The 21,903-nt window shown below is 42.0% G+C and overlaps 1 protein-coding gene across 1 annotated transcript; it reads left to right on the top strand.

The window, feature by feature from the left end:
* Positions 1-244: 244 nt before the first annotated feature.
* On the top strand, positions 245-21,653 carry CASP8 (caspase 8). Its single transcript, XM_021703114.1, has 9 exons — positions 245-331; positions 9,142-9,479; positions 13,284-13,389; positions 14,229-14,367; positions 14,476-14,520; positions 14,914-14,999; positions 16,833-16,974; positions 19,875-20,376; positions 21,476-21,653. Exons 2-9 carry the CDS (start codon positions 9,175-9,177, stop codon positions 21,609-21,611), a joined length of 1,461 nt encoding a protein of 486 aa, XP_021558789.1. The 5' UTR covers positions 245-331; positions 9,142-9,174; the 3' UTR covers positions 21,612-21,653.
* The last annotated feature ends 250 nt before the right edge of the window (positions 21,654-21,903 follow it).

The following is a 21,903-nucleotide window of genomic DNA, read 5'->3' on the forward strand; positions in this document are numbered from 1 at the left end:
AAATGACCCATCCAAAGTCACACAGCCAGAGCCAAAGCTCAGGTGGCCCAGTCCCCCCGCCCCGCCCCCTGCCCCAAACACCCTGTCCCCTGTTCCTCTGGATTCTTGCATTCTGGGAAGAGGTGGCTGCTCAGGCGCAAGCCGGCCTTACTCAGCCTAAATGAGTCAGTCGTTTCGTAAACAGGAAGTAGAGCGAGCGGTGCCTATTCTTCCTCAGCCCTTCACTCTTGTTTCAGTCGTGGCCCTTCTCTCTTGTTTTAGTCGCTTTGGGAGAAAACAGGCCTGTGAAGAAGCTGCTGCCACTGTGAGGGTCCCAGGATTGGCTTCTTTGGTAAGGTTGGTTGGGCCTCCTGGGAGAAAGACCTTTGATTCTAGAATTTTCTAGGCTGCTGAGGGTGGAAAAACCGTAAGAATTAGTAGTCCCTCTGAGAGCCATGGCGAGAGCCCCATAGATTCCAGAGCTTAAGGCCCTCTCCAGCTTAGGTGAGGTTTTTCTGGAATGCTCCAAGTATGACTGTTTGTACAGAGACCTTATCCTTAATTGAATCGTGGCCTAAGCAGGGGTAGAGTTGGGACTCTGGAAGGCGGTGACACTATCTAAATCTGGGCTCCGGCACATACCACTCTGATTCGTCAGGTTCTGTGGGGTCACTCTCTCTGCCGTAGTGGATTTATTAAGAATTCCTGGTTTTGTGTTTTGGGAGTATTTTTGTCTTTCAAAAATTTTTTTATATTTTAATCTTTGAAAATATTATGATTACATGTCCTTTTTTTTTGGTTAAATTCCTTCGCTGGCTTCCAGCTGCAAGCAGAATAAAATCTAAATCTTTGCAGGGCCTGTCGTTGAAACCCTCTAGGGAGATGCTCAAATCCGAGCCTGACACCTCTCCTGCGAGCTTATTTCTAAACTGATTTTTCACAATGGTAACATGAAGACGATAATACCAATTTCTTCAGAGACTGGTAGTAAAATAAGTCAAAAAGATATTTTTACATTTACATAGATATAAACACCTGTATATCATAATACAAACATTTATTTACATCAAATACTTTGGGGCATAAATTTATTATTAAAAATATTAAAGATACTTATTGTATAGTACAAATCTATTTATATAGAGTTATGATTTAACAGATATCATATAACTGAAAGTAAAAGAAAACTTCCTGGTGGTATCGCATCCCCATCTCTTTCTTCTGCCTTGTATGCATTATATATGAAAATATTCAAATTTATATCTTTTATGTATGTATATGAACACATTATATATATGTATTTACACACACACACACACACGAATATAAGTGGAAGGAAACCACTAAGTGTAACAAAAGAGTTACTTCTAAATGATGAGTTTCTAAGTGATTTTTCTTTTTTTTTATACTTTTCTGTACTTTCTCTAAGGAATAAGTGTGACTTTTACTATTTTAGGATCAGAAAAATACAACCATAAATGCTCTTTTATTTATTTTTTAAGATTTTATTTATTTATTTGAGAGAGAGACACAGTAAGAGAGGGAACACAAGCAGGGGGAGTGGGAGAGGGAGAAGCAGGCTTCCCGCGGAGCAGGGAGCCTGATGCGGGGCTTGATCCCAGGACCCTGGGATCATGATCTGAGCCGAAGGCAGACGCTTAACGACTGAGCCACCCAGGCGCCCCAATAAATGCTCTTTTAAAAATATTACTGTAACAAAGTTTCTAGCCCATGATCTTATGCAGTAAACCTCGGTGCCATAAAACAAGAACCATCCTACGGTCCGTGTACCCATGGATCTCAGTGCCCAGAGGTGGCCCTTTGTCAAAGGTATAAAATTCTGTTGCAGCTAATTGCTTTCCAGGCACTATGACTAGAGAGGTGTGTGACGTAAACAAACCAAGACTGAATATTATGTCATAGTGTGTCCTGTAAAACCTGGACCAGAAAGAGGCCTTGCCAACATTTTCCCTACTAACTCTCCATTTTCATGTGATGCAGAAGTCATTTAGAAAGCATTTTCTAATTACTGCAAAGATAATAAAATGAATGAGATGAGGCAGCTACAGAGGACAGGAGCCAAGTGCCAATCATGTTATAACCAAACTCATATCATCCTGGCCTTGGATTGTATTATTATTGTTGTTGTTATTATTATTATTATTATATACTGTCAGAAAATGCTATTAAATATGTAACAAAAGACTTAAAGAAGGTTTATTCCTTTGGGCTCAGTAATTACTACTTCTAGGAAATTATTCTAAGAAAATAATCAGAGGTGTACATGGAGATTTACATCTTAAGATCTTATTCTAAATATAAGCAGAAAACTGGTTACATACATTATGGTCCAATCCTATGATTTCATACTTTACAAATTTTAAAATCTGTGCTGTAGAAGAAAAAAGTGATGGTATCAAGATGTACTTACAATATTACCGGTGAAAATTCCACTTATACCTCAGAAATGTGGTATGATAAAATATGAGGGAAAAAAAATATATAAAATGCTTGGTAGGAAAGATAGTAAAATATTATTAGGTGATTATCTTTGGATGGTAGAATTACAGGTATTTTTATTTTCCTTTTTATCTTGTCTGTACTTTCTAAAATGAATACAATAAGCGTTGTTATCAGAAAAAAATATCGAGGGAAAAAGATTCCGCTTTCGTTTGACAATCATTTAATTCTGTAAAAGGAGATTTTAACAGAGGTTAGAACTGATTTAAAATTTTAAGGACGTTGGAGCTAATGGTGCTAAACAGGGCTGGGCCTAGTTTAGATCCTTTCCTCCTTATGAATGAAAATGGGTCTTTAAGTAATGATTTTTGGGGCGCCTGTGTGGCTCAGTTGGTTAAGCATCTGCCTTCGGCTCAGGTCACGGTCCCAGGCTCCTGGGATCGAGCCCGGGATCGAGCCCCGCATCGGGCCCCCTGCTAGGTGGGGAGCCTGCTTCTCCCTCTGCCTCTCCCACTGCTTGTGCTCTCCTGCTCTCTGTCTTTGTCAAATAAATGAATGGAATTTTTGAAAAAAAAAAAAAAAGTAGTGATTTTCATCTACATATAAGTCCGCATAGAATAAGTAATACATGCACCTCCTAAAAATTTAAGCGGCAAGCCTGACTTTTCTGCCGCCCCGGCGTCCACTCCATCACCGGGCTTTTAGTTCCTCTCCTCCCACGCAATCACTGAAACAGCTTCCTGTGTGTTGGTTCTGTTCAAAGATCTTCTGTAAATACACAAATCCACGCACCACTTCATAAGACCTTGTATAGATCACACAAATCCAATCATGGTGGTCTTCCTATTCTTTTTAAATATCTGAGTAAGGTTTCATTGAACTTCTGATACCGATAAGGAGTGGTTTCTGCCCCTTTGTTCTGCCGAGCAACACTGCCATGAGCAGCCCTGTACCTGTTTTTAAGTACAGCGCGTTTAAGCTAATGTTGGAGAAACTCGTGGAAGTTAAATTGTGGGGTCATTTTATATTTTGACCAATAGGGGCCAAATTACCCACCTACCTATTTTTTTTCCCACCATCTCAAAACACTGGGTATTGCAAGTTTTGTGCTTCACCAATTTGGTAGTTGAAAAATGGTCTTTTGTAATTTCAGTTTGCCTTTTTTTTTTTTTTTTTGGTGAATGAAGTTGAACATCTTTTCAAATGTTTAAAACCATTGGTTTTAAAAAATAAAGCCACTGGTACTTACTTTTCTCTGAACTGTGTACTTACGATGTTTACCTGTTTATGCATTGGATCGTTGGTCTTTATCCTTTTTTTAAAAAAATGACTTTAAGAAAATCAGTCCTTTTTCCCCCAAGTGCAAGATTTATTTATTTTTAAATTTTGTCTGGCTTATTTTGACAGATTATTTTAGTTATTATTTAAGGACATTTATCAACCTTTCTGTAATGGCTTCCAGGTTTTCTGTTGTACTTAGAAAGGTTCTTTACCACTGCATGATTATTTTAAACAATTCTCCAATGTTTCTTTCCTTAGTATTTTAATTTTCAGGTTTGAGGCTTTGATCCATCTGCAGCTTATTTTAATGTGAAGAGTTCAGTTATGATCCATTTCAGTTTGTTCTAGAAGTCTGCCCAATTGTTCTAACAGCACGTGTGGAAAAAGCCACCTCAATGTCGATAGCCCTTTTTGTAGGTGTGTTCAGTTTGGTTATTTTTCATTGTTAACTTCTAATTAACATGTTAATTTCTAATTTCATCGTTAACTTCTAAAAGAGAATATGGACTGTACTATTTGTGCTCTTTGGAAATCTCGTATTAAGATTTTCTTTGTGGACAATTTTTGTGACTATTTGGTATGTGTTTGAAAGGACGTGTATTTGCTACTGGGAGGAAACGCAGAGTTTTCACTTGGGCCACTTCAATCTTCCAGTCTCTTCTACTAGATTTCTATTTTCGAGAATGGTGTGTGGAAGTTTCCTGCTATTTTGGGGGCAAATAGGTTCTCTGAGTTCTCTTAAGTTCTTTTTTAAAGTTTAAGTTCATCTAATACTTTCTTTTCTTTTAAGAACACAAGTGTAAGGGCACCTGGGGAGCTCAGTCGGTTAAGCGACCGACTCTTGATACCTGCTCAGGTCTCGATCTCAGGGTCGTGAGTTTAAGGTCCCCGTTGGGCTACATGCTGGGTGCTGGGTGTGGAGCCTACTTAAAAAACAAAATGAAACAGGGGCGCCTGGGTGGCTCAGTCCTTAAGCGTCTGCCTTTGGCTCAGGTCATGATCCCGGGATCCTGGGATCAAGCCCCACATCGAGCTCCCTGCTCGGCGGGAAGCCTGCTTCTCCCTCTCCCACTCTCCCTGCTTGTATTCCTGCTCTCGCTATCTCTGTCTCTGTCAAATAAATAAAATCTTTAATAAATAAATAAATAAATAAATAAATAAATAAATAAATAAATAAAATTAAAAAAAACCGAAACAAAACAAAACACAAATGTGGTTGTGTTGCTTGCTCCTCTGATCTGGTCTCCTTTCCTGGTTAATGTGCCCATGGTATGTCATTTCCTGTTCCAAAGATTGTCATTTCTTGCCTCCTCCTTCATTCACTCTCTTACACAACCTTAAGCCCAAGAACACACTCAAGTATTTTAACAGTAGTTCCATTTACCTGAGAATATGTGCATACATTCTTCTTATCATATTACAGGGAAAGAGCAATTCTCTTTCCTCACTCCTTCACCCCCAAATTCTAGTTTTCTCCTTCATTCCCCAGAAGAAACTTTTGAATTTGTTAAGTCTCTTCCCAGAACCCTGTTACCTTTTTATTTTCTGCTTTTGCATATGTATCTGTAACCACTGAAAATCTCATTGTATTGCTTTGAGTATTTTTTAAAAAGTAGATGTATTTTTTTATATTGCAACTGCTTTTTCTATGTTTTTTTTACTGTCATAATAACATGACTTGGATAGCTATCGTTTTTATTTCAGAAGATGGAGGGCATTTTCTTAACTGCTGCACAATATTCTGTAGTGTGACTATACCTTAGTTTATTTAGCCATTTCTATGTTGATGGACATTAGGGATGTTTCCAGTTGTTCAGGGTTACACATTGTGTTGTGGTGACAGTCCGTGCACATATCCTGTTGAGTACACGTGTTTTTTTTTTTTCTTTTCTTTCTATGGAACACTACATCAAAAACTAAACACGTGTGTTTCTAGGGAGTGTGATTTAGGGAATGAACTTGCTAGTTTGTCCCCTTATAGGTCCAGTAGGTTTTGTTTGCTACATTTTGAACATATGCTGTTAGGTGCTAGCCACATATTTAAGATGTCTTTTCTAAATAAAAGTATTTTCGTGATAATTGATTGCTTTGTGAAAGATTTAGGCTCTGCAGGCTTTGGGAATCCAGTGCAAAGTGTATCTGTCCAAAACACTTTCTTCTAGTTTTCAGAGTCAAGAAAGCTTGTCTAAATAATGATGTAAATTCTAGATTAAAAGGGAGAAAAAGGGTTTTGCCCCATAATTCCAATTCTAAGAGAGAAATAATCAGAGATATGCACAGGATATGTGAAAAAGCTTTGCAATACAATATTATTTTTAAGAGTAAAGAAATTGAAAATTCCTTAAACTAAATTTTGCTATATCTGCATGCTGGAGATCAAGAAACATTAAAAATATGCCAAAGAAGAATATTTAATGGTGGGGTGAATATTCATTCTAAATATTAAGTGGGGAAAAAAAATAGGTGTATACACTTGGATAAGCAGCCTGATTCTGATTTTTATATAAATGTATCTTTTTTTTTTAAAGATTTTATTTATTTATTTGAGACAGAGAGAATGAGAGAGACAGAGAGCACATGAGAGGGGGGAGGGTCAGAGGGAGAAGCAGGCTCCCCACCAAGCAGGGGAGCCCGATGCGGGACTCGATCCCGGGACTCCAGGATCATGACCTGAGCCGAAGGCAGTCGCTCAACCAACTGAGCCACCCAGGCGCCCTTTATATAAATGTATCTTTGCGTGTATGTCTGATGTATGATATCTTGTGTGCATGTGTGTGTGTGTGTGTGTGTATGATAATGATAATTGTGACCATTTTATAATTTACTATATTCTCAATTTTCACTCACACAAAAATACTGCTTGTACAATCAGAGTGGGTGCGGGGAGAGGGAAGGTGTTTTTAAAGGAAAAACTAAAAATTTCCTAGTCTTTCACGGTACTTTATAAAAAGATTAAAACTTGGGGCGCCTGGGGGGCTCAGTCGTTAAGCGTCTGCCTTCGGCTCAGGTCGTGATCCCAGGGTCCTGGGATCGAGCCCCGCATCGGGCTCCCCGCTCGGCCAGGAGCCTGCTTCTCCCTCTCCCACTCCCCCTGCTTGTGTTCCCTCTCTAGCTGTCTCTCTCTCTCTGTCAAATAAATAAAATAAAATCTTAAAAAAAAAAAAAGATTAAAACTTAACCTTATTGTGCAAATAAAAAATATTTCTATTTTATTTAATTAATTAATTAATTTTTAGAGAGAGAGTGGTAGTTGGGAGGAGCAGAGGGAGAGGGAAAGAGAGAAGCTTAAGCAGGCTCCATGCCCAGTGCAGAGTCCTATGCAGGGCTCGATCTCATGACCCTGAGATCATGACCTGAGCTGAAATCAAGAGTCAAATGCTTAACCCACTGAGCCACCCAGGAGCCCCCCAAATACTTCTATTTTAACATCAGATATAGGAAATACATGGGTCCTGGTTCACTTAATCATTATTTCAAGTGATAGAATCAGGATTTGTGTTTTCATCCAAGAATGTTAGTGCAGGGAGCTTAAGGACCCAGGAACTCATCCACTTTGCTTCCGGGAGGAAAGAGGTACAAACAGGTTAAGGTCATTTGAGGTTAAGGAAAGTGCCCAGGAGCACAGAGTCTGTGGGATCAAGGAAATGGTGGAGGTGGACAGGAAGTTAAAGGTTTTCTAGTTCAAGTTTCTCAAACTGCAGCCCTCCGGGACCACCTCCTAAGGTATGGGAACATCTGAGTAAGGAGTCAACCAAGAGTTCTTCAACTTTACAGAGTTTGAAAAACACTACTTCCCAACGAGTTTTCCACTGGGGAAACGGGAAACCAGGAGGGTGAGGAAAGTACTCAAGTGCCCAGTTCCTGTTGGGTCCCCACAGCCAGGATCTGTTTCCTTCTTTTGGGTTAACCCTCATTTGTTCATTAATTGCTGACCATCACTGCACATGCCTTACAGGACTTAGTCAAACACTTTAGGGGGTGGGTGTTCTGATCCCCATGTTACAGAGGGAGCACCTAACTCTCAGAGGACCTGAGCTGCCTAGGCCTGGGGCCAGTGCCCCAGACAGCTTCTATCTAAGTTTTGTCAGACCCTAACGCCGCTTACTCTGAACCACTGCACTTTCCCCCTCCCCGACAGTCAGCTGCAGGTGGCTTCCTGTCACTTCCTGCCGTTTATGATGATACTGCGGCTGTCTTATGAGCTGGGTCCCACACCTGCTCCTCTGAAGAATCCAGTACAAACCCTGCTCTGAGGGCTTGTTTTATCACCAACATGGGCCTATCAGAGCAGGGAGGAGGAGGGGTGACTCAGGGGCTCACGGGAGGAGGACCCCCAGATTCTGGGCTGTTTGCGTGAAGGTTGTCCGGGGTTTCCACAAACACTGCCCTCTCCTTTTCTATCTGCTCAAACATGTGTGTGAGAAAATATCACGTCATCTGATTTGGAGACTGTTTGAAATGGAAGGCTGACAAAGTTGACCTGGTTTCATTTCTGCATTGGAAGGCTGACAAAGTTGACTTGGTTTCATTTCCAGCTGTGGGTCCTTGGTCGGTTGTGGGGGCTGATCCCGAGGCCTTTGGGGGACAGCACTGCATCATGTTTTCCTAGCACCATTGTTTCAGTCAGACGCCATCACTTCTCCAGCCTCCAGCCCTTCCAGTCTATCCTCCACACTTTTTTTTTTTTTGATTTGATTTATTTGAGAAAGAGAGAGCGTGAGAGAGTGCATGAGTAGGGAGAGGGGCAGAAGGAGAAGCAGACTCCCCGAAGAGCAGGAAGCCCGACCAGGACCCTGAGATCGTGACTTGAGCCAATGGCAGATGCTTAACCCACTGAGCCACCCAGGCGCCCCTACCTGCCACACTTGAAATGTTAATCCCAAACTGGATGACATTACAGTCCTTTCTTAGTTCCCCATCACCTCTGGGACAAAACCTGAGCCCTTTCCCCCACAGTACGAGGCGCTTTGTAATGGTTCCAGGCCATGGCTTCATCCCTTTTCCCACCATTCCTCTTCCCAGACACTTCGTGGTTACTTGTTTGAGCTCCTTGTGGTTGCTTGAATTGACTTGAACATTATCGCCTCCATCTTTTGCATAAATTATTTCCTGCAAGAATTGTCCTTTCCCACCTCCTTCCCAAAGATGCCTTCCCTCCAGGAAGCCCTTCTCCCTGGTTGACTTAGGGTTCCTTCCTCTATATTCCTACGGTGCCCTGGTCACAACTCTCTGACTATTGGCTAATTTGTGTATCTACCTTCCAAAATAGTGAGCTAGTTGAGAGCAGAAACGTGTCCTGTTTGTTTTTTTCTTCCCTGTGTCCTCAGTAAAATGTCTATAGTAGATAACAGCACTTAATGACGGAACTGGTAAATGGTACTTCTCTTCCTCATCTGAACATAATATTGTATTTTGACCTAGGCTACGACGACACTCTCCTGATACTTGACCAACATGAATTTCAGCAAATGCCTCTATAATATTGGAGAGCAGCTGGACAGTGATGAGCTGGCCTCCCTCAAATTCCTTAGCATGGACTACATCCCACAGAAAAAGCAGGAACCCATCAAGGATCCCTTGATGTTATTCCAGAGACTCCAGGAAAAGAGAATGTTGGAGGAAAGCAACCTGTCCTTCTTGAAGGAGCTGCTTTTCCGAATTAATAGACTGGATCTGCTGGTCACCTACCTGGACACCAGCAAAGAGGAGATGGAGCAGGAACTTCAGATACCAGGCAGAGCCCAGATCTCTGCCTACAGGTAGGGACAGCCTCCACAGTGCAGGCACTGGGAGCTGCGGGTGCAATGGACACATCTTCGTGGGTAGGGCTGATTGCGGGTGTCTGTGTCGTATGACTTTGGAAGTTCCTCGAAGATGTCCCACCAGGGCCAGATTAAGGAATTTAGAGATCTTATATATAATTCAGAAAAAAAGTTAAACCATAAAATAAAAAATTTGTTTCCAAAGTGAAATAGGACCTGTAGGTATGCTGATATTAAAACAGCCATCTTCTGAATTGTCTCTCTCCCCGTTCTGTCTCCTCTTCTGTTTGCCTCTGCTCTGTTGATGTCCACGTCCTGTGCTTACTTTGCCCATTACTGGATAAAGCATCCCTGCTGCTTGTCCGAAATCCCCCTCCCACCTGCATGTGGTTGACTGTGGACGTTCTCAGTGGGGTTCTAGGCTTTTACTCCACCCTGAAAGACTTGCTTCATAAGGTTCTCCAATGGGGGCTGTCTGCTGCCCATCATGCTGGGCCGGCCAGGCTGGGCCCCACAAAGACTGCCGAGCCCCTGTGTGGACAGTGGCGACCTCAGTCGTCTGTCCAGCCTCTGCCTTGCAGCTGGGCCTCTCCCTGCCTGTGGGGGAGCGGGACCCAGGGCTGATAACAAGCCATGTTCTCTTACGTCTTCACGAGTCGGTAACAGACTTGTGTGTGAGTGTGTGTGTGCAAAATGGTGATTTTATTAAAACACGGGCAGAAAGAGCAGCACTGGGGTTGTGAGGGATGACTGATTATATAGGTAACAGACTTTAAAAACAGGCACACATTACCAACTTCTGTCTTTCAACATGCCCTATTACCAGATGCTCCTCAGCGTTATTTTTAGCTTCCCTTCTGAAAACTTCTACTCCAGCCTTAGCTGTGATGCATTTCACGGCCTCTTCTCTCTTGTTAGTAATGATGGCGAGTGTGATGGTACGTTCTCACTATCCCCTACTAGCCTGGCCTATTTATGAATGCCCTGGTCCTCAGTCTCAGAGACCTGAGATTCTGGCATGTTCCCTACCATATCTTTCTCTGCTCAAAGCTTGAGCATTTTGATAAGTGACAAAAGAGATATGCTGGGTGTATGAGTTTCCGAAGGCTGCTGTGGAAGTCCCACAAACTGGGTGGCTTACCACAGTAAAGACATTCATACTCTCACAGTTCTGGGGCCTAGAAGTTTGAAATGAAGGTGTCAACAGGGCTGGTTCCTTTGGAGCTCTGAGGGAGAGTCTGTTTCATGTTCCTTCCTCCCCTAGCTTCAGGTGTTTGCAGGCAATCCTTGGTCTTCCTCATCTTTTCGATGCATCACTCCAATCTCCTCTCTGTGCCTGTTTTTCTGAATTTCCTCTTCTTGGAAAGCCACCAGTTGTTGGACTAGGGCCAACCCTGATCTAGTGTGACCTGATTTTAACAAGATTATATCATCAAAGATCCTTTTCCCAAATAAAGTCACATTCATCCATCCAGGGTGGACATGAATTGGGGAGGAGAGTTGGGGAGGACATCATTCAATACTGGATAACTTTGTTTTAATGGGACTGTGACATCTTCCTAATGATTTTTTTTTTCATTAAGGCAGCAATTAATCTTAAAAAAACAACAACCCTAGAACTAGGAGGGTCTTATCTCGTGCCCACCATCTTGGTCTTCTGAAGGTTGCTCTCCTTCTGTCATGTAAGCAAGGCTAAGGCAAATTGTCAATGTCAGACAGTGACCTGTACTTCTCTGGTGGAAGGCTGAGTCCCAAACAAGGGAGGATCTGTCTGTCAAATCTTTTTTTTTTTTTTAAAGATTTTATTTATTTATTTGTCAGAGAGAGAGAGAGTGAGAACACAAGAAGGAGAAACAGCAGGGAGAGGGAGAAGCAGGCTCCCCGCTGAGCAGGGAGCCCGATGCGGGGCTCGATCCCAGGACCCCGAGATCATGACCTGAGCCAAAGGCAGCTGCCTAACCGACTGAGCCACCGAGGCGTCCCTGTCTGTTAAATCTTTAACATGTTAGCTTGGGAACAAAAGGGTCAGCACAAATACAATCTACTGTTCATCATTGTTGGATATTAGCCAGGAAATAAAAAGTATGCTAGAGTGGCCACTTTCCATTTACGAGAAAGCACTAGACATTTTTATTTTCAAATTATAATTGCTGCCTATAAAATCAGTATCTTATAAACTACCCAGGTTTATTTCTAGACAGTGACGGTACAAGAAAGCCAGTAGATTTTAGTAATGAGGAAAGTAAGAGGGCAAAACACCTTATAAGAAAGATAAAAGGGCCGGTAACTTTTGACTGGACCCAATCTTGGCCAAACTGAGAAAACTTTGGAGAAATACTTCTAGGGTAGAGATTCCAGGAGAGGAAGGATGAAATAGATGATAATCCTGAGAAACTTCTGTTTGTACACTATTTTTATTTTCAGAACTTTAATTTTCTAATTTAATTTGAAGTTAGCATGTTTTTGTGTTATTTTCCTTTACACCACAATGGTGAAAGGTTTGCTGACTTATTAAACATTCCTTTTTTCCTTCAACAGACATATCCCAAGAACCTCTCATGGATTAGGAAATAATAATGCCTGTTGTGTATCGAACACTCAATGTATTGCCAAAGATTGATTTAAGCACTTCAGATAAATTTATTCGTATTATTCTTAATATGTCCCTATGGTATATTGTATCATGTACAAGTTTGCAGATGAGGGGGAAAAGTGTACAACACGTCTACAGTCACACAGTTCTTAGATGATGGAACCAAAGTTCCAACGCCAGTAGCCCAGGTCCTCTGCACTTAACCTCTGCACCTCATGACCCACCGGGCTTATGGAAACAGAAAGGGCACAGACCTTGCTCTCAGGGGACTCAGAGGGCTTCATAAGCAGACAATTATAACATGTGTGTAAACTTTCTGGCGATACAAAGGCACAGTGTGGTGAATGCAGCCTTGAGGAGACTCAGGCAGTACTTGAGCTGTTAGTGGGTGAGTGTGTCTGCAGATGGGACAAGGGAATGGGGGTGTGAGCAGCACAGCATACAGGGGTGGGGGCAGGGCAGCTGCGTGTGTTTGGAGAGGAGATGGGGGCAGGTGCTGAGGAGTGGCTAGAGAAGCTGAAGAGGTAGGCTGGGCTCAGTGCACAAAGGTTTGTATTCCAGAACCAAGTGTGGGGCCTTCCTACTGACGTTGATGGCCAGGAGAGCACTAACGAGTTTTAATTTAGGAAGTGATGATCCAGGGCACCTGGGTGGCTCAGTCAGTTAAGCATCTGCCTTCGGCTCAGGTCATGATCCTGGCGATCTGGGATCAGCCCCGCGTTGGGCTCCTTGCTCAGTGGGGAGCCTGCTTCTCCCTCTCCCTCTGCCTGCAGCTCCCCCTGCTTGTGCACACACTCTCTCTCAAATAAATAAATAAATCTTTTAAAAAGACCAGGAGGTGATGATCCAGTTTGCATTTTGAAAAGCATAATTTCCACAATAAAAACTTTTTTTTTTTCCTACTGCAACAAGCTCCTGATTTTATAGTGAAGGACCAAGGAAAAACACAATTCATTTAACTGAAACTAACTGAACAGCATAGTTAGTGGACCTTAACTCTGTTAAGGGTGGAGTAGCTGGGCATGAGTCAGTAGTCTGTCATGTCACTGCAGCAGCCTCTCTGCAAGGATTCAACTCATAAATTATGTCGTTAGCTGTCTTTCATTTAAGGGGAGGTGACCGGAATCAAGTTTCCACTGCCACTCCTTTTATCAAATGGGAAATTATTTGAGAAACCATTTCTAAAGTGTCTCCATTTCCCACCACAGGGTCATGCTTTTTCAGATTTCAGAAGATGTAAGCAAATTGGAATTGAGGTCCTTTAAGTTTCTTTTGAGCCAGGAGATCTCCAGATGTAAACTGCATGATGATTTGGTAAGACCTGGTGTTTCACCAAGATTTGGTCCTGAGGTTGAGTTAGCCGGTGGGGATTGCTGCGACTGGAGAGAGGTCTGGTCCAGTAAAAGCAACCTGGACTCTCACTTTTCAACCAGGGGAGAAGAAAAGAGTGGTTGGACAGACAGCAGCGTTGCAGATACGATTCCTTCGTATACTGAGAAGTGCTGCTCACATTGTCAGGAGCATGGCAGGGTCAGTAGTGAGGGGAAGAAGACTGGTTGTGGAGGCACAGCCCGTTGCGGGGCCCTGCAGAGCCAGGCAAGACAGGGGTGAGCTGGAAACATCTCCAGCTTCTGCAGCTTCTGCAACCACCTGGGACCCGGAACTCTGTGCGTGTGCGTGTGCGTGCATGCGTGTGCGTGCGTGCGTGCGGACTCTGTGCGTGCGTGCGTCCGGACTGGACGTGGATCACGTGCTGGAGGCAGTGTCAGGAGAGATGCAGTCCCCAGGGCTGTCACTCTGGGGACCAGGCTACAGTTGTCTCAACCATGCACCTGGGCTATTTCACAGACGTCCCCTAAAGGTGTTCCCCGGTGGTTGCAGCACAGGGCTTGGGGGCTGGGGCCTGGGTGACACCTGATGTCACTTTTCCTCTACCTTCTCATTTCTCTCTTCCTGGGCCAGAAAAGACAAAATTGCTTCTCCGGTGCTCTATTGGCTTTATAAGACCAGGATATCCTGTCAGGAGGGTCAGCTTGGGAAGCTAGGGTGGGCCCTCTTCTTGGACAAAGTGGACTTACAAAAAAAAAGAAAATCTCATCTAAAAGCCGGTATGCCTCAATCCAGTCTTCCAACTTTATTTCTCTTCCTTCTAGAACTTGCTTGATATTTTCATAGAGATGGAGAAGAGGGTCATCCTCGGGGAAAGAAATTTGGACACCCTGAAAAGAATCTGTGACCAAATTAACAAGAGCCTGCTGAAGAAAATCACGGATTATGAAGAATTAAGCGGAGGTAGAAATAACTTGACAGCTGTGAATTAGCAAAATGTATTCTTAAATTGACAAATCCCTCTACGTCGAGATTGTTTCTAATCAAATATGTGTTTGTTTTTTAATTCAGAGCAAACAATGAGCCCTCAAAGAAGTCTAGATGAAGTTTCAAATGGTAATATGCGAAATACGTATTTAAGACTTATTCAGTTAATTTACTATCAGATACCCCCATTGCCTCCTCTCCCCACAACCTTCTCACACATCCACATCTTAATGGTCTTGCTCTTGCTCTCCTAAAATCAAGAAGGCTCCGTGCCTACTTGTCACCTTCTTTACACATTGAAAGATACACACCTGCTGTCAAAAGACATAGACCTTGCAGCCCCAGGCTGACAAGTTTAAAATAGGTGAAGAGTCAGTCAGTAAAAAGATTTTTATTCTGTGGACTGCAAGGATATTATGTTCAAGGCAGTCTGTGAGTTTTCATTTTAAAGGGGACCTTATGATATCCTGGGTGCTCTGTGTTTCTTTACCAAAATCCCTTCTCTGCTATGTTTCATTCCAGATATGTCTCAGTTGCTTGTAGGGGAGGAATCCCTGAGGGTACTGCCAATGTCGGACTCTCCAGGAGAACAGGACTATGAATCAGAGGTGTGTAGAAATTTGGACTCCTTTTTCTCTTTAGTTGCTCATTCTAGTTCTTGCATTCCTCAGCTTTTAAGCGGTCAGATAAACTAGTAAGGGGCAGATGCTTACTGGAAATTTGGAGAACTCTAGAAAATTTTCAGAAACAGACAAATTTAAAATGTGATTTTTTAAGTTTCAAAAGTAAAAAAAGGGTTAAAATTTTATTTTATTTTATTTTTTAGATTTATTTATTTGTTTTAGAGAGAGAGAGAGAGTGCATGTGAGCAGGGGAGGGGCAGAGGAAAAGGGAGAGAGAGAATCCTAAGCAGACTCCTCGCTGAGTGCAGAGGCTGATGTGGGGCTCCATGCGGGGCCCAATCCCATGACTTGAGCACAAATCAAGAGTCAGATGTGTAACCAACGGCACCACCCAGGCACCCCTAAAATTTTATTTTAAAACCAAAGACAAAGGCACTGGAATAGTTGGAGGGCCGAGAAAGCAAGAAGCCTCCTGGCAACCCTTTCAGCAGCTGCCTCAGCCGAAGTGGGAGAAGGCTTTGGGAGAAAACTCTAGCAGTCCTGGGAAAAGCAAAGCCTTTTCTTTTAGGCTGACATTTCAAAACTGTTTCTCCACGGTGATTTAGGGGTAAGCAGCAAAGGCTCGTGATCTAGCCATCTCTATGTTCTCATCTCAGTGAGCCAGTGCAAGAATTGCCTTTCTAGATAATCACTTTAGTTTATTAACCTTCAAAGATTCACCAGCCACATTCTGATTCATTAGCCTGTTCACTCCTCTCTGTGATGGGAAGCAGAGGAAACCCTGAATGCTATCAGTCCAGTGGGAGACTTGAAATTAAGCTGAGAGAGACCAGTTACAAGTGGGCTCCTGAGCAAATTACCAGACCTCTCTAGGTCTGAAAACCAAGGATTTGCCAAAGTCATGTGGCACTTTGCAAATAGCAAAGCACTCTACTGAGTGTTGTCCCTACTGAACAGCTAACTGTACTGAGTGCCAGAGAGATTAGGTAACTTGCACAGAGTCTTAAGGTTATTACGTAGTAGAGCCAGGAATTTGAGCCCTTAGCGCAGAGCACTTTTCTCTACCTTGAGGAGCTGCATGGATTTCCCAACAAATGCTGAGTATCTTGGCACTGAAACAGCCCCGGGAAAGTCAGGATGCAGGGCTGTCTCTGACTGATACTGTCAGGTACGAGAGTCTGGATACTGTAACCTGCAACATAGCCAAGAACCTGCCTGACTAGTCCGTCTCTCTCCTCCAGGTCCTGTGGTCCTGAGAGCCAAATTAAGTCGTCGGCTTTCAAAGTCCTGGGACCGTGCTATGTCCTGTGTGAAGGGCCGGCCCTCAGCTGTTAGCCCAGAAAAATAGATGAGTTGACTAGATGGCCAACAGAATAACAAGGTGACAGACAGGCAGCCCAAAGACAGCATGAAGACATTCATTCATTCAGCAACTCCTGATTGAGCTGTCACAAATTAATAAATTCTAGTTCCTGCTGCAAATGTTAGCTGCCTTGAGCAGAAACAAGAACATATGAAAATATGTTATGATGACGACAGTATTAATAGATGTGCAAAGTGCTCAAGAGGCCCAAGTACTGGGACCCTGATTTTACATACTAACTGTGGGGCAGAAGTCTGGGGATCCTGCGTCAAGGGAACGGGTGGAAACTGGTTCACCAGAGAAATGACGTCAAGTTGAGGGAGGGCTGGTGAAAGGACCCTTGCATCCCAGTTTGGCTAAGGGGACAGCCCAACTTCTTACTAGGGAGTTGTTTGTTCACATCTCAAGTGTTTGACCCTCAGAGTCAGCTCCTGGGTTGGATTTTTGTCTTCCAGGCATCAGAGAAAGTTTACCGAATGGAAAGCAAACCTCGAGGATATTGTGTGATCTTTAACAATTATGACTTTAGCATAGCACGGAAGGAAGTACCCAAACTTCAGAACATTAAGGATAGGAATGGAACAGACTTGGATGCAGGTACAGTAGAACCCTGAAAAGAAGTGAAATATTTCTAATACCTAAGTTTTTTTATCAAAAGGGGAGAACAAAAATTGTACCAATAGGGCCTCATGTTTCAGGAAAAAAAATGGATAAAACCATATTTCCTTGTGGAAATGAAGAACATTTTTATATATTTGCTAATTTTCTGCTTTTGTTTTTTTAAATTAATTTTTTAATCAAAGTAATGTATATAAGATAAAATACCAAATCTTACTAAAAGGCTTATAGTAAAAAGCAACAACAATAAGCTTTGCTTTTAATTCAACTTAATGAATAGTGCTTCTGTAGAATGTATTAAGTATTAGGTGAAAACATTGCCTTGGGATCAAGACCACATATTGTAATTATAAAAGTTGGGCAGATGAAATTGTGAGTCTTTAATAGAAATACCATTGTCAAATATTAAACTAGCCAGAAATTCTTTTGCTCAGCCTCTTTAGGAGGAGCAACTTAAAAGAGAACTTATAAGAACTTACAAGTTAAATGAAAACTTGTGAGAACTTATAATTTAAATGAAAAAATAATTTTCAGTGTGTGAACATAGAAATGGCTACTACTAAAAGTGACAGAAATGATCCAACTCATCCAATATATTTTTGAAAATGGTGTTTATGAGTCATAACATCAGGTAATGCCTTATTTTTTTAACTGAATAAAGTTTAGAAAATTAATGTAGGTTGATTTTAATCATCAAGACTCTGCTAATGGTCTCTTAATACATATTCAAGCAAATCTATTCTAAGATTTCAAAAGCCACAGAGCTTTAAGTCCATTGGCTATATCACTCAACATCATATACCTTGGTCTTGAAGAAGAGAATTCAGGCCTTTGATTTCCATTCATTTACTATCAAAACATTTTTTTTTGTAGAGAGAGAGAGAGCACAAGCATGGGGAGGGGCAGAGGGAGAGGAACAGAGAGAATCTTAAGCAGGCTCCACACCCAGTGCGGAGCCCATTGCGGGGCTCCATGTCGTGACCCTGGCATCATGACCTGAGCTGAAATCAAGAGTTGGACATTTATGGGGGTGCCTGGGTGGCTCAGTCATTAAGTGTTTGCCTTCAGCTCAGGTCATGATCCCAGGGTCCTGGGTTCGAGCCCTGCATCGGGCTCCCTGCTCAGCGGGAAGCCTGCCTCTCCCTCTCCTACTCCCCCTGCTTGTGTTCCCTCTCTCGCTGTGTCTCCGTCAAATAAATAAATAAAATCTTAAAAAAAAAAAGAGTTGAACATTTAACTGACCGAACCACCCAAGTGCCCCACTATCAAAACATTTTTATTAAAATAATATTTGATTGAATTTCTGTCCTTTGGTCAAAGGGTAGGTACAAAGTTGCAGATATGTAACTTATTTAGAGATCTAATGAATGACATAATGACTATAGTTAATAATACTGTATTGAATACTAGAAATATGCTAAGAGAGTGTATTGCAGGTGCTCTCATCACACATACACACACACAAAAGGAATTAAGTATGTGAGGAGATATGTTATTAGCTTGACTGTGATAATTACTTCACTGTGTATATAATCAGTTTTATGCCTTAAGTATATACAATTTTTAGTTAAAAAAAAATCAGGCACCCTGAAAATGTTGAAAGACTTTGACTAGATCTTAGAGAACTTGGACAAAAAATAAGGTTATGCATATGGAAAACAAAGCAATGAAAAAATAATGCAGTTACTAATTCCAGGAAAGACAAAAAATTTAATAAAAAAGGAAACATAATTAAAGAATATTGTTTACATAGTACTATTGATTTGATTAAAAGTTGTAAATAACTGTATAAGAGCATCAAATGCTCATCCTCCATAATAAGAGCTCAGTACAAAGTCTAAAATTTATAAGTAAATAAATAGCAAAGAGGTCAAATTCATTACAAAATGGAGGTGAATACCAAAAAATAGTTGTAAAAAGTTGAAAGTGGTTGCCTTCATGGAACATGACTGGGTAATAGGGAGAGTTAGAGAAGGGATAGCTTTTTGTAATAGACCTTTTAGTTCTCCTTGATTTTTTAAACATTCATATCTTGTATTTTTCTTAAAAGATTTATTTATTTGAGAGAGCAAGTGCGAGTGGGGGGTGGGAGGAGAAGAGGGAAAGGGACAAGCAGACTCCATGCTGAGCGTGGAGCCTGACATGGGGCTCAGTCTTCACGACCCTGAGATCATGACCTGAGCCAAAATCAAGAGTCAGACACTCAACCAACCGAGCCACCCAGGCGCCCCTCATATTTTGTATTTTGATAAACAAATTTGAGTGTTCAAGATAAAATAAGTATGAAGCTTCTATTAAATTTTTTTTTTTTGCTTTTTATTTTGATTATGTAAGTAATACAATCATTATTTAGATTGGTTTGGTAGTAAGCCTAAATAATAGCTTACCCATCTTATAGACTAGTTGAGAAGAGACAGAAGGCCAACAATAGCACTCTCCCCTTTCTCATTTGCCTCAGGACTGGAAGTGTTTTCAGCTGGGGGTAATAAATATTAGAAAACTATGTAATTCGGCCAGTGATATAAAGGGTCTTGTTCTTCAGTTCTGGTTCAGATTCTTTGTACTCTAGCATCTCTCTCTCTCTCTCTCTCTGTCATCTAACTATTTGACAGAGAGAGAGAGAGACAGTGAGAGAGGGAACACAAGCAGGGGGAGTGGGAGAGAGGGAAGCAGGCTTCCCGCTGAGCAGGGAGCCCGATGCGGGGCTCGATCCCAGGAACCCGGGATCATGACCTGAGCAGAAGGCAGACACTTAGTGACGGAGCCACCCAGGCGCCCTCTGGTTCAGATTCTTAATCTGATCAGTGTTCTCTCTAGCTCTGGACTGTGGTTTGGGGCTTATTCTGGTGTAATATGACTTTTCTTGTTTCACTTTTCAGATGCTTTGTGTCAGACCTTTAGTGAGCTTCATTTTGAGATCGTGCCTTTCAGAGACTCTACAGCCATGAAAATCTGTGAGGTTCTGAAATCCTACCAAAGCATGGACCACACTAGCAGGGATTGCTTTATCTGCTGTGTCCTCTCCCATGGAGACAAGGGCATCATCTATGGCTCTGATGGGCGGGAAGTCCCCATCTATGAGCTGACCTCTTACTTCACTGGCTCAAAGTGCCCTTCCCTTGCAGGCAAGCCCAAAATCTTTTTTATTCAGGCTTGTCAAGGGGATAACTACCAGAAAGGTATAGCTGTTGAGACTGACTCCGAACAGAAGGAAGCCTATTTAGAAATGGACTCGTCACGGCAGAAGAGATATATCCCAGAAGATGCTGACTTTCTGCTGGGGATGGCCACTGTGAACAATTGTGTTTCCTACCGAAACCCCATGGAGGGGACCTGGTATATCCAGTCACTTTGCCAGAGCCTAAGAGAAAGATGTCCTAGGTAATTTTTGCCTACTCTGCCCTTCATTCGTTTCTAAATTTCTAGTTATGGATGACATAGCTGTACTTCCCAGGTCAGCTGCAAAGTGGGAGAGGGGGGCAAGCGTTAACATCGTTAGTTCATAGAGACACTTACAGCAGAGTTTCTTTTATTTAGTGCCTGAAAGGACAGTCGGGGTATCATAAAGCAGGGAGTGATGGTAAAGTCAGTTCAGCTCTGTTTTTAGGCAGAAACATGACTCAGCCAACTCAACTAGTTTTGGAAGTCTTCCAACAAGGTAATAACCCATTTCAATGGTTAACATCCTCCAGCTCTGTTAAAGTTCTATCATAGCTAATCAACCCTCTTGGTGTGTTGTGGGAGAGAAGTACCAAAGAGTAGAAACCCTTTATATTCCCACTAATTTGGCCTGATGTGAAGCTACAAAATGTGGGAAAATATCCCTCCCTCATTTATTATACCCTATGCCTCCTTTAGTTAAATGATGGTTTTGTAGTCATAGTTCACCCAAATGCACACATAACTGACAGGTGAATAGCGAGAAATCTTCTAGCTCTATATCTCATCATACTTTAAGTGTATGAAGAGTAAGAATTTCCCATGGCAGATCAAGGAGTGAAACATAACATCAACACCATGTTTTCCTTTTGTAACTTAGACCACGAGTCCTACAGAGGCTGGTGAGAAAGGGGTGGAGTGGTTGCAGGAGACATTGGGTTTTCCCTTGCCCAAAGTGATTGTAGATGATCACAGAAGCAGAGGATGTTTTTTTGGGGGGGGGCATTGAGGTGATTATGGGGGCAAGAGGCATAGTACGTGGAAGAGTAAGGTACAAACAGATCAGGAGGGAAGGAACCCAAATCTGATGTTGACTCTCAGGTTTCTGATGATCAGTAGAGATCTTGAGTAAACCAAAGGTAAGTTATTAAGCTCTGAAACTACTCCTTTTCCTAGAAAGCTTTGACACATCTTAGTTTATCAGCTTATGATTTCAAATGCCTGGCATTTTGAAGGAAGGAACTGTCACTAACTAAGAGCGGATGAAAGGGTTTGCTGGTATTGTTTCCCCACAGATGGTCACAGTGTTGTTGTTTTTCAGGGGTGAAGATATTCTCACCATCCTTACCGAGGTGAACTTTGAAGTGAGCAATAAGGATGACAGAAAAAACATGGGGAAGCAAATGCCACAACCTACTTTCACACTGAGGAAAAAACTCTTCTTTCCTCCTAATTGATGCTACTGTTTAGCTGTATAACACTATGCTTAATTTATTTGTTAGTAAAATGCTGCTATTTGCCTTTTTTTTTTTTTTTTCTTTTGGATGGCAGGAAGGGGAGAGAATCGGAGTCAGGACAAACTAATTCCTGTGCAAATTTAAGCCTAAATCTCTGGCTTTGCAGTAATAGCTAGAGATTTATAGCCCTAGGTAGGATTTTAATTTTATTTTTGATTCAATGAAAAAGTTTTTAAAACACTGAGAGTAGATAAGAAAATATAGAAAGTTTAAAAGAAATGTAACATCATAA

The sequence above is a fragment of the Neomonachus schauinslandi genome, chromosome 3 (assembly GCF_002201575.2).
Source record: "Neomonachus schauinslandi chromosome 3, ASM220157v2, whole genome shotgun sequence".
Classification (NCBI taxonomy): Eukaryota; Metazoa; Chordata; class Mammalia; order Carnivora; family Phocidae; genus Neomonachus; species Neomonachus schauinslandi.

What these genes read in the sequence shown, in the direction of transcription:
- CASP8 (XM_021703114.1), top strand. Translation starts at nt 9,175, where the DNA reads ATGAATTTCAGCAAATGCCTCTATAATATTGGAGAGCAGCTGGACAGT. An exon ending in GTAAACTGCATGATGATTTG is followed by an intron (nt 13,390 to 14,228) that starts GTAAGACCTGGT and finishes TCTTCCTTCTAG; the next exon opens with AACTTGCTTGATATTTTCAT. An exon ending in AACAGGACTATGAATCAGAG is followed by an intron (nt 15,000 to 16,832) that starts GTGTGTAGAAAT and finishes TTTGTCTTCCAG; the next exon opens with GCATCAGAGAAAGTTTACCG.